Raw genomic sequence first — 20,380 nt, forward strand, 5'->3', positions numbered from 1 at the left:
ATTCTAGTGAAAATAGAAGTTGTCTATTTACCACTGCAGAGAAACCAGCACCATTCACTGTTTTTTTCCAAAAATGTGGAACTGTGGAGTGTGTAAATTAGAATTACAGGGTTAAAAATACTAATAGTTTGTGCACTCACGGGCAGTGAATCAATATTGTTATTAATTTTCCTTGAAGCCTGCTTTCAAACTGAGGAGACAGTAATAGAATATTTTGGATTCAGACCTAGCAGACAGGAATAGATTTGCAGGAGATGGTATATTCTTTGCAGTGCAGATGTATTTTGTAGAGCTTTTTCCGAGCAATTAACAAGTATCCTTAAAAGGCGACAAAACTTGCTGTAAAATCATGAACCATTTGACATTCGTCCTATGAGTGGGGAAAAAAAGAGTTAGTAAGAATCATACAAAGTCATGAGTATCTGTGTCAGCTAGTGCGGGCAGAAAGGAAGAGACCTGAGCTGAGAAATCCTGATAGTAAAACCCAGCAGATAAAGATAAGAGTGGGGCTGGGCTACCAACACTCACTGTCCTTCCCTGGCAATGATGTTTACACTAACTGGTGGAACTGGTGTCTACATTCACAGCTCTCCAAGGACCATAGCCCAACTCCAGATTCAAAAAACTTTGCAGTTTTGGTTGGAAAAAAGGTAAATAGATCTATTCTAGGATACTCACAGTTCTTACAACCTGATCCTCAGAGTAGATTTCTCATTTGTGGTCTAGCATGGTTAAACAGCTGAGACCGCAAGCAGATGCTTCAAAGACCGTGAAAAGAATAGAGCCAGACAGGTAAATTGATTTCTCTCTATTTAAATTCCAGAGGTCAATCACTTCTAAGAAAAACCAATGAGGATTTGTTGCTTCATCATCCGAGTTCATTCAGTGTGTGCAGCTGGTGCTCACTACTCCAGCCTGCGAGTCTGGTGAGAAGGCCTGGCAGGCTCCTCTCAATGCTTCAAGCTTCAAAAAGACATCAAGGTCACACTTCACCCTGCACGGACTAAATGGTTGAGTTATCAAAGCTTTCAGAGTGAACTCTGACAACAGGTAGGCTCTGACAAGAGCTGGCTGGAGACAGAGGATGGAAAGGCAACCCCTCGCACGTCATCATCCTAAAAAAGCATCGGGCCATCTGACATGGGTAGGGACAACGGGAGGTGACACGCGGTTGACCTTGATGGGATGCGTGTGATGTCCACCTTAGAGACACCACAGCCTGGTAGATGAGCCTGGTATAATGAGACATTAAGAGAAATGACAGACACGTTCGTTGTGGCGCTATGACAAGTCCCTTTTGCTGATTTGCCCCAGGATCTGTTCCAGAACGCGTGGCTGCTAAAGGACTCGAAAATCCTATGCTGACCTTCTGAACTGCACAGGGTGAGCTGCGACTTCTTCTCATTTAATCCAAGGGCTAGAGAGGGAAAGTCAAAGAGCTGCAGCTGAAAGAAGCAGAGGAAATCAGAGGGAAGCACGTTTGAAAACACGATCCCCAGAGCTCCTTACTAACAAGACACCATTAGAAACGATGCCAGAGAAGTGGGCTTCCCCACAAAAAGTGACCGGCTGCAGCAAAGAAAAAGGTCTGGTCATTGCACTGCAACAACTAATTCTGTCCTGGGTACTGCACCAAAAAACGAGAATGGCTCCTATTTACAGCACCGATGTTTGTTCCAAAAGTTGTGGCCCCAGAACCAGAAGGTAAGGAGACAGGGTAAAAACTCACAGCTGAATGCATCAACGTTTCCCCTTTTTCCCCCAGTTTTTAACAGAAGTTCTAACAGTGATGTGATGAAGGTTTTAATGTTGACAAGTCTATTTTTTTTAAATTTTGAACCATTTTAACTACGTAATGTTACATACTAAGAGTCTGCTAAACACCTGTGATCCAGAGGCCCACAGATTCCAACATTTCACTGCAACAACTCCATCATTTAATACACATGCTGCACTTGGTCTTTCCAAAACATACAAAGAGCACCTAGCACAGTGGGAGCACCTTGGAATTACTGAAATAAGAACAGAAAGTCCTTTCACTTCGGCTTTTAAAATTATTCTTGGTAACAAGGCTCTGATAGAAAACCTATTCTTAGATGATTGGCAACTCCTCGTCTCTCAGATCACAGAGAAAAGGATATTCTATCGAAAAAAAAATATGAGCCTGAATACTGAAAAGAGCAAAAATCACATTCCATTTTAATATTCTGGCACTGACAATAAAATCTACAATCAAATGAGGTATTTCTATTGTAAGTAAAGATTATCTTGCTTGTCATCTGCAGTTCTTCTGTTAATATCATTTTCATGGTGATGAAATGTTTTTTCCCCAGAGGAAAAACCAAAACCAATAAAACACATCATGAAAAAGTGAGATTCACCTATCAGACTAGTTATTAAATATTAATAGGTACAGAGCATTTTAGGAGAAGTAAGTGAAAGCAGGAGATGTACTTTATTTCTTTTGTACCTTCCATTCTGCCTTTTAATTCATAATACCTCATTTCATCTATTGCTGTGTTGTTGTGTTGTGTTTTTTTAGTGTTTTATCCCACTTTTTCTTATTGATTACTGAGTAAGCTAGAAGTAGGCTGATTTAATTCCACTCTTTCAAGGAGGAAAACTTTACTGCTAATGGCAACTTATTTAATTAACTAATCACTGTACTTATATCTAAGGAGAAAGTAATTCCAACCCATGATTCATGTCTTTTTTTTTTTTCCTTTTTTTTATTTTTTTGCTTCAGGATGTTTTGCCTTTTATATTTATTTATTTATTTATTTATTTATTTATTATTATTATTTTGCTTTCCACTGAACTTGAAGAGGAAACCTAAACGTCCAAAAAAGCAGGCAATCCCTTGACACACAGATAGTACTACAATTTCTTTCACTTCTTTTCTGCATTTTCTTATTTTCTCTTTCATTTTTATGTTTCTATCAAAAAAAAAAATCAGACTGAATGAATCCAGTTCTTTAGCAGGGATTATGATATTTGCTTTAAACTGACCTAAAATAAATATACCACAACTAGACCCCCTTTTAGCTAAGAACAAGCAGCGATTATTTCCAAATATAAACCAGCACACCTACCCTTAGTGTTGACTGTTTTCGATGTGACCTCCAGTGTCTCCAATGGTTCCGTTCCAATGTTTTCTAACTTAATGATAAGCTGTTGAGTCTCTCCATTGTAGAGCTGGACAGATACATTCGTGGAGATTTCATCCCCCGAAGAAGGCTGAAGTGTATGAGCAGACCTACAAAAGTGACAAACGTGAAAATGCAATATTAGAATAAACATGGTAAATCTTGTCCAAGTTATTATATTCTATTGAAGATTTTAATAGAAACTTGAAGATTCAATAAATCTTCATCAGAATATAAGATCCTTTGAAGATTCAGAAACCACTCCTCTGAAATCCTGAAGATATTTGACATAATTTTCCGTTCTAAGTTTAGCAAGGATCATTTTTAACAACCACTGAGGACAAAAGTTAATGTTATGCATAATACAAGTCAGATTTCAAACAATGTGAGATACATATTTATTCCTGACTGAAAGCTCGTTAAAAAAATCGCTGTAAAAATCATACGGAAGGGAACAGGGCAAAAAACTAATAGCAGGTCATCAGAAAGAGCAAACTTGAAAAAAGTGACATGTGATCTACCAAGAGTTTGAACACTAGGGTTGAATACTAATGAGTGTCAAGAGCTGAATGTAAAAGTAAAATGTAAAAATAAAACAAATAAATAAGGAGAATAAATCGAATGCTACATAGGAGATCTCAGGGTGAAAGTCCTCTGCAGGATCCTGAAGTTCATGCCACTTTCTGATCAGCCCATCAGAATTACAAAACTGAGCATAAAACCACAAATCAGGAAGATTCCTCAGCTGAGATGAAACCTTTATACTTGCAAGGGAGGATACATTATCTTACATTGTTAAGCATTCCCAAACTTCACTGGCTTGTTGTCAGTGTGCAATATGAAGACAGAAACACCTTTGATGTAAGCAGCTGATCAGCCACAGAAACTGTTTACTTCAGGGATCATAAGCAGTATGAGAAATATGAGGTAAGATATGCTCAACAGCAACATACATCATACGAAGAACTTCGAGATGATACAAACAAAAAATATTTTACAGAATTATATGTGCTAGAGAAAATGCACGGATACCTAAAGCTTCAGAAGGTTGAGAATTTATCTCCATGAGTATCAAAAATTTCATTTTAAAATAACAAATGTGGCAAACCAGCCAATTACCGAAATAGGAGACATTCACAGTGCTGTAACAACACGTGGGTAAAGCAGAATTGAGCAGTAACCTTGAACTTTGCTAGGAAGAGGTAATATGGGAGCTGGCAGAGTGCAGTTCTAGTGGACAGCAGGAAGAACAAACCTCATGGGAGTGGATCCTGGAAGAAATTTACTCAGCAAAAGGTGAAATAGTGAATATAAATGAACTCTTTAGAACGTGAATGAGGGAAGGAGAACTGCAGAACAAGACAGATGGGCAGAGGTTCAGTTTCTGACCGTATTTTTCACGCTAATGCAAAGTGGTCAGAAGGGATCAAGGACACAAGGGCAAAAGCTATTGAGATTAATGGCTGATAAATTTGTTGGTAAACCCACGGTCAGTAACTTCTTGTGGCAGGTATTTCTGCTATCCTTCCTTCGTACCCTATTTTTCCCTTACTCAAGATAAACAGCCTCCACAAAAAAAAAACCATCACCGCAGATTTTAGTCTTTCAGAATGCAGCTTTGACAACAAAAACCACACTTTTTGATCATTTAAATGCTACAGAAATATATCGTTATCACTGCAGCACTCTGAAATGTGGGCATCTGGAGTGGCAATGGAGGAAAATAAAAAGAGAATTTCTTCATTTCTTTTCCTCCTCATATTCTGAAAAAGTAGGAATTGCACACTAACAAAGCAAAATAATGACTACTCTTCATTTCCATACAAGTGTACATGTGAAACCAAAATCCAGCTAATTCAGCTTGCACATCTTTTGCTTTAACACAGGTTCTTCCATTAAGGAAGAAACCCATTTGAGTTGGGCCCCTCACAAAGCTGCATTACTGCCTGGAATTCCTTTGGGCTGCTCTTCAGGTGCTCTCCTGCTGACCCACGACCCTTTAGGCTCTGGACATCTGCCACTGACACTGGAATCAAACCGGGAGGAGCAGGATGGATTGAGGTTCCCCTCCTGCAGCAACTCACCAGCTTGGCAAGCCTACGAAGAAGGTTTCTGAACATGAACGTAAAACAAATTGGAAAGATGCAAGAAGAGAAATTACTCAGATTTAATCCTGCTGCCTGTAAATTAGGAGTATTCTCTCTGTCATTTCTTTACCACGTCTTTTAAAAGAACGGCATTCTCCAGAGGATCCAAAGGATAAAACAGAGCTGACAGGAGTTGCATGGGTCAATTTACAGATATTATAGAGGCCAGGAGAAGGAAGAAGTGATGGTAACCAAGGACCTCTCTGGCACACTGCAAGGTAGCCAGAAGCACATCTGAATTCCCAGGATGTCCCAGGAACTGAGACTGAGTACTGAAACTAAAGCATTTGAAGAAACCAAGAGCAAATTTAACACCAATGAGGAGGGAAACATACGCCAATAGACAAAGGCAATCTCGTTACTGCTCCACATTATCAGCTGAACATATATCCAAAAAGAGCAGATATTATGCTCATTTAAAATATTTGCAATTCCCTCTGTATTCAAACTCATCATATTCTTTAATATATTCATAACTTCGGCTATCCAATACTAATTTTGATTACAGCTAAAACCACCCAGACTCCATATCTAGCAACATTTTTATAGACAATTTACCAACATGTAAACTCAACTACAGTGTTTTATTAGTTTGCTGTCTTCACCAGGGTATTTCTTTCATATCTTTGCAATACAATGCCATCAAGACAGGCTATTCCACATTAGAAAAGTAGAATTCATTATGGAAATATCAGAACCAGACTTTTTTTTTTTTATTGGTATGCTATATTGAATAACACAGTAAAAAAAGAAGTAAGTAAACAAAAGGCTGTTTGCTGATCCATAGCTAAAAGGAATATTAAAAAGAAAACCAAAACTCTATAACTATTTGCAAAATGGTACATGGATGCTCTTGAACCTGTAAAAGTTCCAGAAGCTGAATTGAATTGGTGTCTTATGAGCTTTCTCTAAAGACATGGAAGTAGTCAGTCTCATTCTTCACCCAAAAAAATGCTCAACAACCCTCCCTAAAAAACACTTAGCCCTCACGTAACAATTTTGACACGTTTGGTGAGTGTATAACGAAGTTATTTTAATTAATTCTTCCTGTACCTCTTAAATGTGTTTTTTCTGTAGTATGGTATCTAGTTTGGAGCTTCCCCATACAACAGAAATATTGACATGTTGGAGCAAGTCCAGAAGAGGGGTATCAAAATGATTAGGAGTTCCACAGGACAGGTTCAAAGGCTGTTTGTTCCATTTTGAAAAAGAGAAGGGGAGAGGTAGAGGGAACTTTTCTGAGTGGGATCAGACAACTAGATAATGCCCTGAGCAACCTGGTCTGACATTGAAGATATATCACTTGTCAAAGATGGTCCTGCTTCAACCAAGGTCCTAGACCAGCTGATCTCGATCTCCCCCTTCCAGCTTACTCCTTCCAGCTCTTTCCAGCAAAGAGGTAACTCACAGCTTAATCTGTGGGTTACTTCTTTACTTCAACATTTTATAAACATTTATGAACACTCACACAGCAATATAACCAAATAAAAGCCTGATTTTATTAAATTCCTCACCTTGGAAGGGAGGTACTGATCTGCAGCCTTGGCAAAGCTGGAATGACTTCAACAGTACAGCCATTGGTCTTCACTCCTGGCAGATTGTCCAGAAGGCAGTCACTGAAGACTCCAAAAACTGACGTATGGTAACCTGATTTTTGGAAGAAAACACAAATATTGCACAAGTTTTTTTGTTTGCTGAGATGTCTAATACATTAACCTTACTTGGCAGATCTTGCCAGTGTTTCTGCTATGCAAAACACCACCTTCTCTACAGAAGAATCTTCTCAGGACACAAAATATATATTAAAAAAAGATTTTCAAATCCCATAGATAATACATTTTTAAAATAAATGACATTATACAAACAACACGCATCTATGCCTTTGGATCTACGACATATAAAATTATTTTAAAAATTAGACTCCGTAATTTCTATTATGAATTAAGTTCTGTAGGAACCTTTAAAAGATCAACATCACAAGTTGTATTGTAAAGACCAGTGTTTCACAATACCATATCGCCTAATCCACCACTGCACATATACCTGCTACCCTTCAACATATGTTGAGAGCCCCTTATTTTTTCCCAAAAAAATGAAATTGTTAGGAAAGAGTATCAACAGCATCCAGAAGCTATTAAAAAAATCCCAAAGCAAATGATTTAAATTTATTTTTTGAATATCTATGTATGTATACTGCTGCCATAAAAGACTGCAGATATATATAGACATTATTGAATATGTATATATGTATGCGCCTGCTATACAAGTCCACAGGTCATCTCCAAAAGTTTGATTTAGTAGGCAAATACCTCAGCAGCAATTCCTTGCCAAGCAATATATACAACTTGTATCTCAAGTCAAATTTAATTCATTGACACCCAAGTAACGGCCAAATACAGAAATCAACTCCTCTACTTGCAATACATTTTTAGTGTGTGAAACTAAAAACAGACAACTATAGCACAACTGTTCCTCAATGCTTTGATGCTATTCTGTATTTATTGAAATAGTTTCTGAGGGGAAAAAAAAAACAGAAATGAAGAATCTTTTTATGAGCAGAAAACACAGTGAGAACAGAGTTTCTTCAAGTTCAAATTCATCTTCTTTTGGTGTTTAATTTTATTAAAACAGTTCTTTCCCTGAAATTCTATATTCCAGGAGCATGTACCTAAAATTGTGTGTTGTTAATATGATTCAGTACTACTGCTTTCTGCATCTATCATCTCCTCCTTTTCTAGGAGACTGATCTGCTGGTCTTCCAAAAAAAGTTCTTTAATTCTCTCCACTTACTATGAACACAATTCTCTTTTTGCTTATTAATGAAATGACATCTCGAGTGCAACAGACTACACACAGCAGCTAAATTGTTTCTACACAAACAATCGGCAAACATTTCTGTAATCTTACATGAACACGATTAAGAAAAATGAGCTGCAAGATTATCTTCTGCATTCTCATGAAAAAGTTCGTCATTTTTCTCAGAAGCTTTCCAATGAAAACATTAATAAGGTGGAGTTTGAGTTCATTAGGCTTTCCCTCTCACACTGGAGACACTGAAAACATGTGTTCGCTGCTGCTGTCGCAACCAAGTGAATTTTCAGCATCACAGGCTGTGGTTTTAATGAAGTCTAGTGTATTAAACAGCTCTATTTGTTTGGGACGTTTTGTTTGTTTTACACACTGAGGAGAATTCAGAGTAGCAAATACATAAAGCACACCAGTTGAAAGTGGGCCAGACAAACGTGTAATTCACAGAGACATAAAATGCTGTCCTGCTAGAAGGAAAGTGACAAAATGCATCCCTTACCATTGACAGTAATCTGTCCAGTGGTTTGAGGAACACCAACGAGAGTTACCGGATAGAGACCAGACTCTGCAGGTAGCGAAAGGGCTGCAGGAAGAGATTCAAATTCTACTCCTGTTGTCAGGAGACCCTGAAAAAAAAGTCATATTACACAGATAAATCCATTTATAATATACACTTCCAATCTCTTGCATTATATCATCCAAACATTTATGGTTTATTCAAATTTGCTCATAGCAGTTGCTTTGGTTTAAAGTTCCAGTGACTTAAGTATGCTTCCAGTATTACTGCAACATTTGTCTTCAGTAGAGAAAAGGATGTGTTTCAGGATCTTTCTAAGGCGGGAAAGATACATGAAATACAAATAGTAAGTAAAAAGAGCAAGTGATATTATCTGCAAGGTGTTTTGTTTTTTATCTACACTTAATTGCACCTGTACAGCACACATTTTGGACAGTGGAAATCAAATGTCTCTAGCTTCCTTAGCTTTAATTAAAGTTCCTGTCCAGAAAGGACTTATCTATATGGAGGAAATAAATGAGTATTTACAGAAAATAGAGTAAGTCTAGTTTTATTAGCTAACCTACAAGGCTAAATTAGGAGTTGGAATAAGGCATTCACCTCTCTCAGTTGACCACGTAACAAGCCTAGGTGCCTGCAGCTAGACTGTGTGATGATGGAGAAATCTCTGAGCACCCTAAAGTTATAACATGGGACAAAATATGAAGTGGAACCAAAAAAATAAATTATTTAATGTGCTAAGAACCACGGCATTACCTTCTTGAGTCAACTGATTGGTTTTTTTAAGCTCGGTTAACAAGTTTGAGATGCTTGAGCACAGTATGCGCTTAGAAGTAATATAAATATTGCTGTCAAACACGGGAGACTAAGTTAATGGCTGCTTCTATAGATTTATTAATTAAAAGTGATGATACCCAACTATTAATGCAGTAAGTACGACTGGATTGAACTTCAGCTCCATTAAGATGCTTCACAGGAAGTCAAGAGTCTCTATAAGAGGTAGGTGCTAGTTTTGGAAAGACAGATGCGAAAACTTACACTTTCAGACAGAAAACCACAGAGACTGCAGACTACACAAGGAGGTGAAGAAGCAGCAGTGGTACCTGCACAGTGCCAGAGCACTGGCCCTGCTTTCCTTTGCAAACGTCTGATTGCCTACTTTCTCCTTCAAGAGGTTTCTGAATGGCGTACCTCTGCAGTTCGCAGCTGCTGTAAAAGGCAGACCAGCACTCTTCTGTTTCTCCTCCTCAATTAGAAATGATCCTAATTGCTACTCATATAATAAGGAAAGGAAAATGGCACGGCCTGGATTATCCAGGCAATGACTGAGTCTCGACCTGTTGCTTTAAGTCTTCAATGACCTGATTTGCACCGGGACTAACCACCACCACCTCGTCGACAAATTCCTGGGCAATAACTAATTAACTATTCACACATCGCCTAATGTACCCAAAAGCTTAAATCCTTCATTCCAGCGATTACTTCTTTGTAGACGACACATTGTTGAGACAAAGCTGATTTCAAACCAAGCTGTCTTTGTGGAAAGGTTCTTCAGAGACCTGTATCCTCCTCTAACACTGCACACAATATAATCATTTCACTTGAAATGCTATAAGAAAATCCTGCTGAACCCTCCTTTCTACTGAATTTTACTTTTCCCCTAGTTTCTCCTACAGAATTCTGTTCTAAGAAGCAATCCCCACAACAAAACCTCATAAATCAAATTCTGTCTCACTCTGCTTTCGCCAGCCGGTCTAGCAGAGCATCGATGCTTTGTGACTCCCACCTCATCAGCGTAGGAGTGGGCGCTGCTTTCCAAAAGGGTGCTTTTATGTAGCTAGGAACACAACCAGGCCTTGCTTGCAGTCCTTTCTGCTGCATTCTTCACACGATTTCATAATAAAGCTTATAAAATTGTAGTTGCAATAAGCAGTCAGTACAAATTAATTTTAGATAGGATGCAAAGTAATTGATTGAAGGAATCCTTGCAGAGGGATCCGCACCCCAGAAGAGGGATGAGCATTTACACTTTACACTAAGGCTCACTCTTCATCGTAATCCTTCTGCTTTTGCTTTGAGTGAGGCAAATCTGACAACACAAAGGTGACCCCCACACACTCCAGAACTCACCTTTGCAACAGGTACAGAAGGCTTTCCAAAATTATTTCAGTCTCCAAAGCACCGAGCTATCACTTGGCCAAATATTCATATACATAGGAATCATTCAGGATTAGCCTCAACTAAATCCTGTCATCCAAGGACTGAAAATCCTAAAAAATCAACTATTAAAAAACCCTCCAATGTCTTGTTTAGTATCAACCATAGTAAATAAAACAGACAAGGCAGAGCCCCCTCACTATTCCCTAATCCATCTCCGTGCTCTGAAGCAGAGCCAACTCATCGAGGTGTCATTTTTGTCTAGGGTATTTTGGAATTTCCTTCAATGGGAGTTTCTAGGAGGGGATTAGGTAACAACACAGTGCTTCAGCAGCCTTCCCACTTCAGTCTTTCTCCTAATGACCACACTGAACCTACCTTGGAACAATACAGCAGCATTTTTCCATTCCTGGCTATGTCCCCAAATGCACATAAACTCTAAGAAACTACAACACCACTGCAAAACTATGGCCCAGTCCCTTTTCCAAAATACAAGAAGCTTCTCATTAAGACACGGTCCTAATTAGCCCAATTTTCACTGGGCCAAGGGGGAGAGGGAAGCTAATTGCCTTTCTGGCTCAGGCAAGGAGAAATTGAAACCACTGGGGGAAAAGGGGAAAAATTTTGACGTTATCCACACGGATCACAGGGTAACCGATAACACAAAGTGCTCAGCACGATATATTTTTCTTATAATGTATTACAAATGCATTCCCAATTTATTCTTTAGCAAAGGAAAATGAAGAGATCTTTAGAGAACAAATGCAATGGAAATGCCCAAGCATCTGCACTAAGCAAAACTATTCCTGGGCTAAAAAATTAAGAGCCTCAAGTCCATTAACAGATGAAGGAAAAAACATTGTTAATCCAATTCTCTCATTCTGAGAGTTTTACTCTCCAGTGAAACTTCAAGCTTTTAAAAATAGACATCAAGAAAGCATAAAAGCTCATTGAATGGAAAAAAAAATACAATATAAAGCTCAACAAGTCTTCGGTGTTCCAGGCATGAATTGAAATCAAGATAATTATTCTGAAAACTTGACCCACACAAATAAATTTTACATGACAGTGACATATCTACAATGTCTGAAAGACACTTCCAGTTCTGCTACGTGCTGGATTCAGCAATATTTGCCCAACATTGCCCTCTGGTGCCTAAAAAAAATTAATTTTATGGAGACAATGAAAGCAAGGCTGAAGTGCTGTTATATCCTTTACCTAAAGGTATCTGATGTGGAGAAAGAAGAAAAGGAAAAGAAAAAGGAGGCAAGTGTCAGATTTCTTTTTCCCCAGAGTCTTGTACTTGATCTCAGTAATAATATTTAGTAATCATTGCTGTTTTCGACCAAATTGAAAAACTGTATCTGTATGCAAGGCTTCCTCCAGGGAATATATGAATCAGAAGCAAAAAGATTTTTATTTCCTTGTATTCCTATAAAACTATCTAAATTGTCTTAGAGAGGATATATGCGCGCTATTACTACAGCCTGCCTTTCAATCACTTCCAAACTAGATTTAGTTTCAAAGAAACAGAAAAACTTGTATGCAAATGGTAGCTTTTGGGGATGCTTTTAAAACAACATCAGTATCTAAGTGCCTTTTTAGGCTTTACTTACCAATCCTGATATGCAATCGCTGTTTTTTCCCCCAAGTACCACTGCCAAAGTTCGTTTTCTCACTGAACATACTTTATACAACGCTGTCAAATACTTCACATGAAAATTACCAAATATTAATTTAAAAGGAAGTTTCTCCCAGTATTTCCAGCGAGACTGTTTTAAGCAGACCTCGGAATTTTCAACCACAACCATTTTTACCCTTCTTCCACCAACCTTTTCTGTGTATTTTCTTGTCCAGGACAGCTTCAATGACATGCAGCCCATCAGTAAGTAAATATTCTCTCAAGACTACATAGATAGGAACTCTCCAAAGAGCAGTTCATGGAAATATTTTGAATGATCATGAGCTAAATTCATGGACAGGTTGTACAAAAAGATCTATCGAAATTTTAGATGTTATTTTTAAATATCAACATTAAAAGTGCTCTTGGCTAATAGCATAGTTTTGAAGTTTACAAAATAAAAAGCAACAGCTATTCTCAAACTATCATTAATCAAAATACTTCAATTGTCTTCAAATGCTCCAAACAGAATGAGACCTATAGAAAAAAGACTTTCTTTTTGGGTTATGAGCTTTAAATACTCTAAACTACATTAACCCTATGTGTTGTGGCAGTATTTTTCAGTTTGTCAATACTGACTTACTGCAATACAGCTTCCACTGCTCTGTACGTATCAATGGTGGTTGTAAGAAGGCTCCATTTTCTACAGAAATGGAAACGTAAAAAGATGCTTTCACTGAATAAATAACACTCCCACAACAATTCTCAGCCTGTGAAGACAGCTCATTTGTTTTGGAAATGAAACTTGAGAAACAAAGAGGAAAAAGTAGTTAAAATCTTATAGGACTTAAAACACTTTGCACTGCTTTAAACATTTTTTTCCAAGATACAAAGTAAATACACCGGAGATTTCCCAGCTTGGTTTTGTGGGTTTTTATTTGAAGGTCTGAAATCCAAAGGTCATTTTTTTCCTGGATAGAAAAAGGGCTTGGTAACTGTACAAGAGATAAAGGCGACCATTCAGGTACCTGAACAAGTCTAAACAGAAATCGATATTCCTGGAAAAAAGTAAAGTGCTGTATGTACTTATGTAGAGCTGAACGTCAAATCTACTCTTGACTTGGGTTAGACCACAAGGACAGCAAAAAATATTCTGCCTGATCTGCTGCAGACAAAGAAAATTAGGCTCATTTTTGCCTCTCCCTCACTATGCTGATTGAAGGTACCTGCTAAATATTACAGAAACAATGCCTCTGATCTCTCCTGCTTTGCTTTACTGACCAAAATATGCAGTTGTTGGACCTAACCACCTCGACAGTCCATGCTTAAACATTTTAATTTGTCATTTTGCAAACACTACTGCACCTTTCATTGGATTGGCCTTCCTACTATATGGACCAAAAGAAGACCGGGATACAGAAGACAGGAAAGTTTTAAGAAATGGGACACACATGAAAAATATGAAAAAGAGGTATCTAAATAGATTCCCAAATCATGAATATGCATGTCAAGGAATAAACAGCAAGAATAAGAAAGATAGGCAAAGAGTTTTGAAGAAAAACAACAACAAAAATAAACTGTTCCAACTTTATAGGGCTTCTCATCTGAATAATACTGATCAAAGTCATGCCTCCACAGTCTCATAAAACTAAATATATTTTACATTAATGCTTCAAATAATGAAAAAAGCTAGAGGAGCCTTTCAATGAGGAATCGTGCTCCTTAACAACTTGTGCTGTATCTCAATACTAAGTTGTCTACCCGATGTCACAAGGAAAAGTATCCTGATAGAAGTTTGGATCAACGCTTCCATGGTTTATTTAACATGCAGCAAGTAAGCTAAAAGAACGAAATAAACTAAACTGAAAGCTGACAGAAAGGAAAATTAGAAAAAAGGAGTGAGACGATGGATTTCAAGACCGTTTTGTTTTGATGGTGAGCCATGATAAAGGGAAAGAGCAAAGGAAACCATGTGATGGAGAACTCAAAGGACTGCCAGGCATTGGAAACAAGGTCGAGTGAGCAGTCATACTGCACAGGTAAGGTGGTGAGTCCGAAGGAAAAAAGCTGTGGGACAGACGAGCTAAAGCTGACATTAAATGACAGAAGTGCAAATGACACTCACTACGCAAATGATTCTGAGGTTAAATAATGTGAAAGAACGTGACATGAAAAAAAGACAAAAAGGAGGCATGAGGCGTAAGTAGACATTAATAATAAAACAAATCACTAATAATAAAATAAAATACTTTAAAATATTAAACACCCTGAATTATTAAAATAAAAACAAAAGATTTCGTTCTTGTGATAAAGTAATAATTATTCCCACAGTCTAGAGAACCCACAGATGAGATCAGAGAATCAGAGCAAGTTAGGCTGGAAGGAGATGCTGGAGGTCCTCGTGTCCAACCCACTGCTCAAAACAGTGCCAGCTTTCATGTTCGTGCAGGTTTTTCACCCTCCTGTCCACTCAAATTTAGGAGATGGAGATCCCACGTTCCCTCCCCGGTGAGATGACATCAGAGCAAAGCAGAATATCTCAAAGCACTCTATTTATAGATCACTGACTACAGAATTACGTTCGTCGTCTCTATTAAACGTCCAGTCTGCTTGCCTCCTTCCTCTCATCCTTACCAATAAAACCGAAATTCAGTATTAGTTCAAAACATAGCTATCATCCTAACAGGAAAAAAGGAGGAATCGTGCTACTACAATTAATTTGTAGTATCCTTCCTACAATTAATTTGTAGTAATCCAGTGAATGGATGGAGCGCACAGCCTTATAAATAACTAGTCCAAGTTCTTAAGGGTATGCAACCACTCACAGGAAATTTCCTCATTAAAAAATTATCCCCCCCAAATTGAAATATATAATTACATCATTACTTCCACGATACAAATTAGACTATAAATCAAAATGCTCTTAAACTGATTTCTACAGAGTCTCTTGTGATGCACAGCTTTACAGTTACTTCATATACGTTAATATATTAAGTAACCTTTAAGTAGACCTGTTAATAATAATAATAATAATAATAATAATAAAGAGCAAATAAATATACCCTAACTCACTTAGCCCAACAGAACAGTGGGCTTTGTGAGACAGGATTTATTTTTAAAGCAATAGTAACGATTGGAGAAAAGGTGGAAATATTTAACGTAAAGGCTAACACTGCATTAGGACTGGCTGGAGATTAATCTGGTTTAGCAGTTTAAGGAGTCTTAACCTTTAAATGGTTAACAATGAAAAAACTCCTGTTAATTGGCATTAAGGGGGGGAAAATGATCCACTTTGTTTCAGTATCCACTGGAAGCAGTCCACAAAAGCAGTGTTGCATGAAGCAGCAGAGAGCTTGGACTTGAACCTTCCAACCTTAAATGCTACTCTGGTATTCTTGCCTTTTTTTGTGTCCTCCCTTCTGATCCCTTTAGCTTCTGGTGTTTTCAAATAACATCTGTCCCTGGGAAGAGCAGATCCATAAGCTGAAGCTTCTATTAACAAATCAAAGCTTCCCAGAACTAGTTATCTTAATTCCTCATTTTTTAAAAAAATTGATCAAGGTGGGAATTTGAAAAGCTAGGATAAATGTAATTTTTTTTAAATAACAGGAGGAAGAATACACTGATTTTAAGGTTTCACGATATGATTATTACTTGAAAACCAGTACATTCTTCAGCACGAGTTCAAGGCAATGCAGAGAGACACAGAATTAATTTACAGATCAGTAACAGTAAAGCATTTACACACTCCAGGTGGCAGAGATTTTCATTTCAATACCTCATCATCACAGCAAAACTTGATAAAACTGACACGACTGCACTGTTAAACTGAGGTTGGACTGACTTAACCAGGTTTTAAACTATTTGATTACTAGAAAACCATATTTGAAACTCTGACTTAGGAAAGAGCTGAGAAAAAAATAATAAAAAGCAGAAAGACACATACCATGTTTTCTACCCGGAGCTCAAAAGGCATAGGGTTGTACACCATCAACTGAACTTCACATACATCTCCCTGGACCCACTGGAAGTCTAAGAGAAAGGATTACAGAATTAAAGCAGGAATTGCCTAATCATAGTGGTACAAAAATTAGCATCAGCTGAGCTGTCAGGTTGTTATATTGGCTTTATGTTCTAAATTAACATCTCTCTGTAAGCTGCACAGCCCCAGTCCCGTTCAAGTGCACCGAGGGACACAAGCCATAAATCAGAGGCAAAGCAACGGGTTAAAGGACCGGAAGCATTCGTTAATACACTCATTATATTAATAATAGTAGTGCTCCAGAGCCCCTGCGTGCCAACATTGCATCGACAAAATTAACTCAGGCATCAGTTCAAAATAGTACTTAAAGATATCCCAAATGTTGGCCACTTGAAAGCTTCAACACTCCCGTGGTTGGAGGCAGGTACAAGGTACACAGCACCGCGCATCATCAAGACTTGGTTAAAAAGCAACCAGATCGGGAATAAACACCACGGGAAAAAGGATATTAACAATAATGGGAGCAAATCTTCATCTACATACAGCTTAGGATATATAATAAATCAATATTAATAAATAAAAGATCATTAAGAAGAAATTAGAGAATCATAAAATCACAGAATGGGTTGGGTTGGGTTGGAAGGGAACTTGAAGATCATCTAATTCCAGCCCCCTGCCATGGGCAGGGACACCTCCCACCAGCCCAGCTTGCCCAAAGCCCCATCCAGCCTGGCCTTGAGCACCTCCAGGGATGGGGAAAGCATCTGCTCACCAGCAGGATGATTTCCTTTAAGGACAGGTTGGACGTGGTGCTTAGGGACACGGTTTAATGGGTGACATTGGTGGTGGGGGGATGGTTGGACCCAATGATCTTGGAGGTCTTTTCCAACCCGAATGACTCTAGGATCCTAAGATGCCATCTCCACTTCCTCCTCCTAATTCTCTATGGAAGTTTGGGAAATGTTGTAGGAGGGGAAGATATTGTGAGGATCCGTTGATACCGATGTTTATGCGTTTATTTTTTGAGGTTCACAAAAGCGAGACTCTTAAGCAATAACACCAATTATTAAGCGACTTCTGGAAATATTTAGGAAAGACACGGCCAGTAAACAGGCCAAGATATAAGCTGCACTTTCAGTTTATATCTCACTGCAGACAACAGAGGTTGAGCTTTAGAGACATCTCACCCTGCCAAGCGTAACATTTGGGAAGTTTTATTTTGTTTAAGGAGGTGAGAAATTTAACAAAGCGAGGACAGCAGCACAGATACGATTTCTGAGGAGCTTCTCAATGAAGAAAGATTATTTTACAGCACCATTTTGTACTTTTTTCAGCCTGCATGCTTCTGTCTACCTTCCAAATTTCTCACAGTACCCACATGCAGCCCTCACCAACAAATATTCATTAAACAGATTAAATAAATCATGCCATAACCTAATCTATAACACACACTGATTATCTTTTAACTACTCTACTCAGTGATTTTAACACAATCTCAACACTTTTTTACCAGGATATTAGAGAAAGTTCTGTAAAAAGACGGGATTATTAAGACTGTAATTCACAATTAAAACCATCTGTACTCTAATTGCACATTCACAATCACTATCTGATTACATTTTGCAAGCAGCGTTAGATAGCTCGAGGGACACATACTTAATGCAAATGTCTAACTCCAATTAATGCTACTGGAAATTAAAAACATACATCCCGAGATATTAACAGGTTATATTACTACGAAACCTGCAAAGTAAAACAGTCGATTAAAGCCAAATGTTCAAAAGCACAATTGTATGGAATGTTTTGTACATTTTTTTTTAATCAACTTCCTTATGAGCATCCAAAATCTTACGCATTTTGCAGTCCCCAAAGGAACTCTTCCAAAGAGCACAGAGCTGCAGAGATGGTTTGAGCACTGACCCCCCGTTATGGTTAACAGTCACCAGAAGAAGGCACTTCGGTCCTCAAAGTTGTATCAGTTCTGGATTTGAGCTACCATGGGATGAGAATGCCTTTTTTGACATGCATTCAATGAAAACACATTGAAAAAGTGATCCTAAAAAGGTCAGTTACTGAAAAAAATATACATATATATGTTGGAAACTCATTATTTCATCTAAGTTCTACTCAAAACCAACAAACCTGTTAATTTGTCCAACGTTTTAATCTCTCCCTGCTTTCGAAAAGAAAGGATCCTAGGCTCATTTCTTGTTTTTTGCAGGTTTGACCCCTCAAATATTCCGTGAGCTACCTCCCTACAAAAGCGTTGATGATTATTTTCAGGCAAACAAATGGGACGCATTGTGGGATCTCGTTCCTGCAGAAAAACCCCGCTGGTCACCAACAGCACCAAAAAGGTGCTCTCACCAGCGACCTCAGGTTTGCTTTCCAGAAGACCTTCCTAAAGACCTTCCTAAACATCTTCAAAAGATGTTTAGATGTAGAGCTTAGGGATATGGTTTAGTGGGGACTGTTAGTGTTAGGTCAGAGGTTGGACTCGATGATCTTGAGGTCTCTTCCAACCTAGAAATTCTGTGATTCTGTGAAAAAACACCAGGACAACACTACAGGATTGCTTCCCTAGGGGAAAAGCTGTTGAAAGGCCAGGTAAAACCCAGCAAGATGGTTCAGAGCAGTATTTAGCCCACCTGCACTACTGGAGCTGTTACAGTACAAGCAGTGCCGTTTCGACTATCAGCACTTCACAACAAAAATCACTTTATGTCATAAATCTTGAGGTTTATTTCTCACGACTAGCGTAGTATCAAAGCAACTCAACCAGAACGTAATAATCCAATTTCTTGTTTCCAATCAGAAAAGCTTATCAGGCTGAAAGCTCAGAAGCCAAAAAACATTTCCTTTAAGACTTTTCAAAAGGGCTTTGTTTCCCTTTGGTTTGTCAGCACCACTTGATTTCCTTTGCTGTAACAATGAGTTATCCAGAATACAGCTTACATATTTCCATAACAGCAAACAGTTCATTTGCTATTGTCGTTGTTTGTAATTAAAGCAGATTAAAGACACGTCTTTAAATATTTTAATTATTTTCGAAGTTTATTAAATTCCTCTGCTTCTTACAAAGAAGTATCTGCTTTTGTTCTCTGTATTCTTTTGTTTGTAGAACCAAACGTTAGAGGCTTTTACAAGTGAAAGCACTGCATATGTACTTCAAAAGACAAAAGCTTCACAGGCTCACAAGCAGTTCAGACATCTCCTAATGCTAAATAAAAAACAAAAAGGAGAAACTACTTTGTATAATGCAACACTCCTGTGGTACCCACTGCACATGAACAAAGCAACCAGCGCTGCTACCAAAACTGGAGGCTCTGTTTTGCATCCATCCAGGAACAAGAACACTACATAAAGCACCTGTTTGACAGGATCAGCAATAAGATGTTATTTAAATGAAAAAGAAAAAAAAAAAAGTGGTATACTTATGAGATTGAATGTTGAAAATTTAAATCCCAATCTATTTTTTATCAAATTAAGAGAAATACGAACTGTTTTCCAAAAAAATAGATTAAGATACACCTTCTGATCTACATTTTTAAGAATTTCTTATCCTTTATTGGCAATTTTTTGAAATCTAAGTAGTACTGTGATTGCACAGTACTGAAAAGAATATCATAATGAGCCAAAATTAAGAAAAACACCCATCTGCACATTTCTGTATTCAGGTTTTCACGATCAGTCCTATTCCAAAGTCACACGAGTCTCTCCTCTGCTGACACTAATGCCCATGTTAAAAATTATCATGCATTTGTGATATGCACAAAAGCAACAAAAAGGACTACCAATATTTGTAACTTAATCCAGGATTTGAAACAAGCCTTTTAATCTATTTCCAGTGACACAATTACTGTGCTGAAGAGTTTGTTTATAATAAATTAAATAATCCTCTGGCAGAAAATGACTAATCAGCTAATCATTCTGTGTTTAAGTTAAATCAAACTAGGATATTAACTAGACGCTTTCTTTTTCTTCTGAAAGAAAAAAGCTGAA

At 37.9% G+C, this 20,380-nt stretch overlaps 1 protein-coding gene across 3 annotated transcripts in view; it reads right to left on the reverse strand.

The window, feature by feature from the left end:
- Window positions 1–20,380, reverse strand: part of TRAPPC9 (trafficking protein particle complex subunit 9) — a 451,894-nt gene that overhangs the window by 387,250 nt on the left and 44,264 nt on the right. For all 3 annotated transcript variants that reach the window (XM_084281391.1, XM_084281390.1, XM_084281392.1), the window contains 4 exons: window positions 16,343–16,428; window positions 8,601–8,727; window positions 6,808–6,940; window positions 3,093–3,256 (listed from right to left, as the gene is read on the reverse strand). In XM_084281391.1, the coding sequence (XP_084137517.1) occupies window positions 3,093–3,256; window positions 6,808–6,940; window positions 8,601–8,727; window positions 16,343–16,428 (510 nt within the window). The remainder of the gene's footprint in view (window positions 1–3,092; window positions 3,257–6,807; window positions 6,941–8,600; window positions 8,728–16,342; window positions 16,429–20,380) is intronic.

Source organism: Netta rufina, assembly GCF_964035555.1.
Source record: "Netta rufina genome assembly, chromosome: 2".
NCBI classification, from domain to species: domain Eukaryota; kingdom Metazoa; phylum Chordata; class Aves; order Anseriformes; family Anatidae; genus Netta; species Netta rufina.